At 41.3% G+C, this 8,761-nt stretch overlaps 1 protein-coding gene across 1 annotated transcript; it reads left to right on the top strand.

The window, feature by feature from the left end:
* The first annotated feature begins 1,839 nt into the window (after positions 1–1,839).
* LOC109902012 (tumor necrosis factor alpha-induced protein 8-like protein 2) lies at positions 1,840–8,070 on the top strand. The gene is made up of 3 exons (XM_020498061.2): positions 1,840–2,365; positions 6,497–6,820; positions 6,984–8,070. The coding sequence occupies exons 2-3, from the start codon at positions 6,503–6,505 to the stop codon at positions 7,224–7,226; spliced, it is 561 nt and encodes a 186-aa protein (XP_020353650.1). The 5' UTR covers positions 1,840–2,365; positions 6,497–6,502; the 3' UTR covers positions 7,227–8,070.
* Positions 8,071–8,761: the final 691 nt, after the last annotated feature.

Here is an 8,761-nt window from a genome sequence, read left to right as displayed (position 1 = left end):
CCTAAGGGTTAGTGAGTGCTACAGACCTACCTACCACACACACACACACACACACACATCTGAACTCTCCTTGTAGACATTTCTGAGGGAGATGTCATTACATGATTAAGAGGAAGCCGTCAGGAAACCGCTTAAGCCCTATTTCCTGTCTGTTGCCATGGTGACAGGCCCACTTTTGCAGTTGCAGTTCACTATCTCTAGTCAGATAATTTCTTGCCGGAGGAAAGAGAAAATAAACAAAGGTGCAGGTGTCTTTGAATCCCAACTGCACACTCTGTAGGCTTGTATCCGTTCAGACTCTCCCTTCAGTTCAACTGGGCCTTGGTCTGACCTCTCACCCTGACACATGAAAACAATCATTGGCTCAAAGGCCTTAGCCCCATCGGATGGAGATGTTTTTATGGGTTGAGCCTCAGCAGGCTGTTTGGTCCAGCTGGATGTCGTTCACATAAACCTACAGATAAACAGAGTGCTTTTGAATCAGGGAATGGCCAGGCCTGTATGAATCAGTGGTCAGTATGAATTGTGGTCAGTGTAAACACAAAACACACTTCCCTTGGTAGGAATTGTTGAGATTGATCAAATTCACCCCCTTTATAACTAAAGATCCAAGACTAGGATATCTGTAATATACATTTGCTAGTGGCCGGGGGGCGTTACTTGGCTCATTGTGCTCTAGGGACTCCTTGTGGTGGGCCCAGGTGCCTGCAGGCTGACTTCAGTCGTCAGTTGAATGGTGTTTCCTCTGAAACGCGGGTGTTAAGAAGTGCAGTTTGGCAGGACACATGACTCAACCTTCGCCTCCCGACCCCGTTGGGAAGTTGCAGTGATGAAACAAGATCAATATTTGGGGAAAATTGAGGAAAACCTGCCTCACTCTTATAGAAACCTAACCCTGGGAGTTTTACTTTTCAGAGGAACAATTACACAAATGTTAATGACAAAATGTTGAGTGTTTCTGAGTGGTCCAATGTCAGTTCTGACTTAAATATGCTTGTCCATCAATGATTCCAAAACAAATTTACTGAGCTTGAGCAATTGTGACAAAAACAATGGATATACCTTGCCCTAAGAGTTGTGTAAGGTTGGTAGACTTATGATTCACAGCTATAATGACTGCCAAAGATGCTTCCACCAAGTGTTAACTCTGGGGTGTGAAGACACACAATCAAGACATCTTTTTTTCCCGCCTCTTCTTTAAAAAAAGAATTCATTTGGAAATATCTTAGAATTTTATTTCACTTAAATCTAATTGAATGCCTTTTTAGATAGTATTTTAAGGCAGCAACATGTGAAGAATGTGCAAGGGAGGTGTAGATTTTCACCATGCACTGTCTGTACTATTACCCCAGTCTACCTATGTCTATTTATTTGCTTTTCACAAATTCAACATCAATTGAAACTAAGCCAACACAAGGAGAGATAAAATCTATGGCAACCAATGCAAACAAAACTGGTAAATAGGTCTTATATGTTCATCAGTTTTCACTGACTTCCCTCCATTTCAAACCAATGTGAGCTCAGTATTTTCAAATACTGTTCATTCATGCCAATGTAGTTATAATACAGTGTATACAGTATACACTCCATACGGTATTATCCCTTCATACTTTACTATGTCACCAGGGTCAAAATTACAATGACAAAAGTAAAGCAGTGAAATGTTAAAGGTTTAGGATTAACAGATGAACTATATGAATTTATACATTGCTGGAGAGCAGATGTGACATGGAGTCCATTGCTGACAGAAGCTGCATTCCTGCAATAGTGAACACAAAAAGGGTTAAGCCGCTCCCCTTTCAAACGCCGGATTATTGCTAAATTCTTTCTGGGGTTTTCACTTGTCAGAACAAGCAGAGGCCCACTGTCAGCAGATAGAGAGAGTGAGAGACAGTCAGAGAGAGAGTGAGCGACAAACAAAGACATAGACAGAGACAGAGAGCGCGAGAGAGAGCGAGAGACGAACAGAGTGGATGAGAGAGAGAAACAAAAAGAAACAGGGAGACTGATAAAGTATGAAGAGGGGGGAAAGCAAGAGAGAGATACTGTAGTTTGAAGAGGAACAAAAGTTTGAATTTGAATTTGAGGGAAATACAAGAGAGAGAGAGAGAAGGAAAGAGAGAGAAACACACTAAGGGGTGTGTCATAGCAATTTAGTTCCTCAAGGAAGTACAACTGACATTTATCTTGAGACGGTGGCGAGCAGCACAGATAGATGAGACACAGAGGGATTTTATTTTATTTTCACCTGGTAGGATGAAGGGATTCCATTAACGAGTGCTCAATGCTGACAACCTGAGCCACGTGCCGTGGGGACTGAGACGTTTGACACGAAGGAGGGGGGGACTCTCTCTGGCACACACAGGTAAGAAGACTCTCAGGGCTTTCTCTATCTGATTACTCAACCATGTCTTTTCTATGCACAGATAGCTCTACCTTTGACAGAAATAACATACACTCTTGCAAATATAACACTTGTGTTATTATTATAGAGAGCTTGTCCTTTTTTGTTATATCTTTCAATACATTTTAAGTTTATGTGGATAAAGTGAGAAGGAAGGTGGTACTGAAGGACCAAATAAGATCATGTGTGAATTCCTCTTCGATAGTTTTCTAACTTACACTGGACTTGGGAGACGTGTACTGTATGTACACTCAGAGTCATGCTGGAACAGGTACAAACGGAACCCAGTCCTGACAGACAGCTGTATAACTGAGGAGAGAAACCATCTGTGCCTGGTGGAGCTTGCACAATCAAACAAGTTGTGGACTTTCTTTTCGTCTACTAGCCTACACGGATTGAGAGTGCCAGAGAGCCAGTCAGAGCGAAAGACAAAGACATGGAAATGACACAGCAAAGTGTTGGACAGACTAAGGGGTAAAAACTAAATTGGTCACCACAAACCAACTACTGGTTTCTCTTCCTTAATAATAAGCCAGCAGAGTTGTGTGTCAGTCTTGAACAACAACTCTTCAAAGACTTCGAGAAATGTTACAAGACTGACAAAACATACAAAAATCATACTGTATGAACACTTTTGAATGAAAAACTGCCAGCATCAAACATCAAGCATTCAGTCCAACACCATTCTTAATGGAGCAATACTTTTGTGATGCCAGTTTTTGGGCCATTATTGTGCCACATGCTGAACCTGCACACACACGGGACATATCCTGATTTAGAAACCCATACCAACTAAATGCTGAGAGAAAAACTGGAAAGTTCCGCACTTTGTGAGGTCCTCTACTGAAAAGAAAGGTCTGGACCTGAGCTCAGGATAATGCCACCAGGAGTGTGTTCAACGAGGTGGTAGAACTGCATATATTCTCTGTTTGTATGATTAAAAGTCATGCCCATCCTATATGATATATTTCTATCTGAAATACCCTGAACATTTCTCCCTTCTGAATAGACACTTTAAGAACTGGGAGGCCTCATTGCCCCATAATATCACTCAAGTCTGGTGACAGGCAGCGGGTGACATAAGCCTTTAGGGCTAGTGTTAGTGGAACATGTCTGCTTGACCTGGTGCTTTGTAATAGCAGCAGTAAAAGTCACATTCTGTCTAGGGAAGTGGAAGGGACTCCACAATTCCCCTGCTAAGCCCTGTGGGAGTCCAGAGGATTTACCTGGGCGTACACACACAAACACACAGCAGTCATCTACGGAATGCTAAATATTTACCTCTCCCACCCCGCCCCCCTGCGCATAATCTTCCAATCAGCGATCACTATCTCCAAGTCAGTCAGCACAGCTCTTCTTGATCCACACAACCTGCACTCCTAACACTGGAGTCATGGAAGACCCACATTGCTTGGCTTTTCCCATTCCTGAAAGTGTAATGTCTGGTTTCATAAAATTGTTTCCTATTGTTAATGGCAAAGTTAGTGCTCTTCCATCCATAGCCTAATGGACAGCAACTCAGATTGACCTTCTTGAGTGCTCTTTAAATGTGTACATGGTCATTGTTGCTGTTGCTGTACTCCACATGAACTGTGTAAACATAAAAAGCATTATCAGCCCGCCCTGTGCTGTCCATTACAGGAGAGTAGTTTTTCATTGTACTCTTGGCTGTCGCATGAAGACAACCCAAAAATGATATTTATACTTTAAACAACTGACCCTTAGCAGACTGGTCAAATAAACAAGAGTGAACTTTCCTTTAAGCCCAGCCAAAAAGCCAGCTGTCTCCAGCTGCGGCTCCATATTTCTGCAGGGAGGATACATGGCTGATGGGTGCGCACGTCTCTCAATCCCCACTGGGCTTTTCTGCACTGCAATGAGATTGAGAGTGAATCTGAAATAGCTATCATGCTGTTCCACTTCCATTATCATCGTTAAGGGAAATTCATCTAATGAATGTTCCCGCAGAGAGCGGAGGCTTTGTACTGGAGCGTACCATTAGAAATGTGACACTGGATACGCATGTAATAAAAACCCAGTGGGATGACATATGGGAGATGTGTGTTTGCTGATTATAGAACATAGCCTATTAGTATGTCAGGATCATTTGATTTATTGGCAGAAAAGTCATTTGCATTTATTGCTTACTGCATCAATTGTGAGTCAGATAGATGACCATCATTTGGATCACGCACGCATGCACTAGTACACACACACCTGGACCCGTATTCATAAAGCCTTTCAGAATAGGAGTGCTGACGTAGGACCATTTCCTGTCAGTCAATATAATCTGTTTCATTACTATCTAAAAGCTTAAACAGATCCTAGATCAGGACTCTGAGACTCTTTGTGAATACGGGGCCCTGAAGCGATTTAAAAAAGACCCATATGTGTGAAAGCCTTGTTGCCACTTAAAGGATGCCTCAATGTAAGACATTTTGCCTAAGGGGGGATTCCACAAGACAGTAAATATACACTCTTAGGGGGGAAAAAATGCTTTCTATAACCTAAAAGGGCTCTTCGACTGTCCCTATCGGAGAACCATTTTTGTTTCCAGGTAGAACCCTTTTGGGTTCCATGTAGAACCCTTTCCACAGAGGGTTCTCCATGGAATGCCAAAGGGTTCTACCAGTAACCAAAAAATAATAATTCCTATGGGGATAGCTGAATAACTCATTTTTCTAAGAGTGAAGGATAGGTCTAGGACCATGACTTGCTCCATTCCCCCTGTTCTGATGCAATCTAGGAGCACTTGTAGAAACCTGCCTGAGCTATTCAGCCTACCTGCCTCTCTCAGATACTTGTCCACACAGGCCTTAAGTGGAGATTCAGCCCTGAAATTATCCCCACAGGATGATTGTGTATGCTCTCAACATGTAACAGAAACCAATGGTAGGAATTGTGTAACCTTTTATACATAGTTCATAACTATTTTTACAATGTTGAAAATGTCGAAATGATGTGGCCACAATGTAAAGATACACAAATAATGATCTATTTCATCCTTGTATAAAGGCTTATACTAGAAAGTGGTACCTTCTGAGCATTAGACTGTGTGTTACATTTAGGTTAGGCCCAATTCCATAGGTGTACCATGGAACCTACTGTGTTAATTTGATATTGACTACATCAAATGAACCTGCAACACAGCTGCAGGACAAAGCTGCAATGACACTAGTCCTGTTAAACGGTATGTGGTGCAACAGTTTTGTGTGTTTACGTGATGTAGGTGCACTCAAGTCCTCCCATGAGGGGTAGCTCTCTGTATCTTCACTCCCCTGACAGGGACACGGTGTGGGGTGAGGCTGTAGCCTTGGTGGGTATTACCCTGTGGTGTAAAGCACTTAAAGTAAAGTACAAGTAAAATTACTTGAAGTACTACTTAAGTAGTTTTTTGGGGTATCTGTACTTGACTATTAATATTTGGCAACTTTTATTTCACTATATTCCTAAAGAAGACGTATGTTTTACTCCATATATTTTCCCTGACAACCAAAAGTACTCGTTACATTTTGAATGCTTAGCAGAGCAGGAAAATTGTCTAATTCACACTTATCAAGAGAACATCTCTGGTAATCCCTACCGCCTCCGAGTTGGCAGACTCACTAAACACATGGTTTGTTTGTAAATGATGTCGGAGTGTTGGACCATGCCCCTGGCTATCCGTCATTTAAAAAAACAAGAAAATTATGCCATCTGGTTTGCTTTAAATAAGGAATTTTAAATTATTTATACTTTTACTTTTGATACTTAAGTATATTTTAGCAATTACATTTACTTTTGGTACTTAAGTACATTTAAAACCAAATACTTTTAGACTTTTACTCAAGTGGTATTTTACTGGGTGACTTTCACTTGAGTCATTTTCTATTAAGGTGTCTTTACTTTTACTCAAGTATGACAATTGAGTACTTTTTCCACAACTGGTATTACCCATGGAACATCCCCTGGATGTCTCAGTTGGATTCTCTGTAATGCTAAAACAAAAAGCCCAGAAAACTGAACTGAGGGAGATCCTGTGGCACGGCTGAGCTAGGAGTTAGAAATAACATAATCAGCCATCCCTGATCACTTTTCTCTCCCAACCCCCAGGTAAGGATGGAGTCATTCAGCTCCAAGGATATGGCCATGCAGGCCCAGAAGAAGATCCTCAGCCACATGGCCAACAAGTCTGTGGTCCATATGTTCATAGACGACACCAGCAGTGAGATCCTAGACGAACTCTACCGTGTTTCCAAAGAGTATTCAGGTAACCGCTCAGAGGCCCAGAAGGTGGTGAAGGACCTGATCAAGATAGCAGTGAAGATTGGCGTGCTGTTCAGACACAACCGTTTCAGCCCAGAGGAGCTGAGTCTGGCCCAGGACTTCAAGAAGAAGCTGCATCAAGGAGCCATGACAGCCATCAGCTTCTATGAGGTAAACATGCCGGCACCTTGCATAACACTATGTTACAGTGAGTTAATCGATCATAGACCTCTATGCATTAACGGCCAATCATTCTGTATGAAAACAGATAAAAGACGATGACAACATAATTACATTGTTATCCTATCTCCATTTCCCACTTCTTCTTGTTCAGGTGGAATTCACCTTTGACAAGACAGTAATGTCGGAGATCCTGACAGGATGCAGAGATCTGCTGTTGAAGCTAGTCGACTCCCACCTCACACCCAAATCCCATGGTCGCATCAACCACGTATTCAACCATTACTCCGATCCAGAGCTTCTGACCCAGCTGTACAACCCCGATGGACCCTTTAAACCCAACCTCACCAAAATCTGCACCGGCCTCAACCGTCTGCTGGAGGAGGGGACGTTATGAGAGTGAGCAAGTCTACGATTGTGAGAGAGACACTGGAATATCTGCTTGATGGGGTCTGCTTAGAACTCAAGAGAGGACTGTGTGTAAGGACAGGAAGTGTCCATGATCTAAATAAGAACTGGCGAGATTTGTGATTCAAGTTTTACTTGATGTAGTCACTCACTGATCTGTTATTTTCCAAAAAGGGTACTGCCCAAAGTGGAAAAAAATATGAGAATACACAGGATGATGTATAGTTAATGTCTCCTGATGAATTGTGTCTCAACGAATGGAGTTCCTGGAAAGTCAGGATTAGGTTAAGATTGTGTCAACCACCTGATTTTTATACAGTGGAATTTCCGTCCATGGTTGCACATTCTCATTTACTACTATTCTATTTTTTCTCTCTCTCAACATATTATGTACTGTATAGGGAAAGAGAAACCTCAAGGATTGCACAATACTGACTAACAGAATGAAAACAAGGGTTAAAGCAAGAGGTGAAATATAACAATAAAGTACTACAATCTAGTGGTCCAGCTGGCAATGACTCAGTACTGTATGTATCAAAGAAAAAAATAGAAGCTTATTTCCAAAAACAGTGCACATCTATTGTGGAGATACAAAAGTCATTTTATAAGACCCAAAGAGAAACTGGATTGGAATATTTAAGAACTGGCTATAAAATAATTCAGCTTTATTTGGGCCTTGTACATCATAGGATTGGAAAAAATAAAATGCCTTGTAAATTGGTGCCTTATTGTCTATTTGTGAATATATTGACTTCACATCTTTAGTTAATGTTACTAAAATGTACAATATGTGCAATTTATCAATAAATGGACAACAATGTGTATACATACAGTATCAGTCAAAAGTTTGACTCATTCAAGGGTTTTTCTTTATTTTTTACTATTTTCTCCATTGCAAAATAATATTGAAGAGATCAAAACTATTAAATAAAGCATATGGAATCATGTAGTAACCAAAAAAGTGTTAAACAAATCAAAATATATCATATATTTTAGATTCTTCAAAGTAGCCAGCCTTTGCCTTGATGAAGCTTTGCACACGCTTGGCATTCCCTCAACCAGCTTCATGAGGAATGCCTTTCCAACAGTCTTGAAGAAGTTCCCACATACGCTGAGCACTTGTTTGCTGCGTTTCCTTCACTCTGCGGTCCAACTCATCCCAAACCATCTCAATTGGGTTGAGGTCAGGTGATTCTGGAGGCCAGATCATCTGATGTAGCACTCCATCACTGTCCTTCTTGGTCAAACACACCCTGGAGGTATGTTTTGGCTCATTGTCCTGTTGAAAAACAAATGATAGTCCCACTAAGCACAAACCAAATGGGATGGCATACCGCTGCACAATGCTATGTTAGCCATGCTGGTTAAGGATGCCTTGAATTCTAAATAATAAGAGTACCACAATCTAGTGGTTCAGCTCGCAATGACTCAGTACTGTATGTATCAAAGAAAAAATAGAAGCTTATTTACAAAAACAGTGCACATCTATTATGGAGATACAAGACAGTCATTTCATAAGACCCA

The sequence above is a fragment of the Oncorhynchus kisutch genome, linkage group LG13 (genome assembly GCF_002021735.2).
Source record: "Oncorhynchus kisutch isolate 150728-3 linkage group LG13, Okis_V2, whole genome shotgun sequence".
Taxonomy (NCBI): domain Eukaryota; kingdom Metazoa; phylum Chordata; class Actinopteri; order Salmoniformes; family Salmonidae; genus Oncorhynchus; species Oncorhynchus kisutch.
Note: the sequence above shows the minus strand (reverse complement) of the source record. Positions and strands in the feature narration are given on the sequence as shown.

Bases quoted from the DNA above. Each gene is read 5' to 3' on its own strand.
- LOC109902012 (XM_020498061.2), top strand. From the start codon at position 6,503: ATGGAGTCATTCAGCTCCAAGGATATGGCCATGCAGGCCCAGAAGAAG. The intron at 6,821-6,983 runs GTAAACATGCCG...CTTCTTGTTCAG, and splicing joins CAGCCATCAGCTTCTATGAG to GTGGAATTCACCTTTGACAA.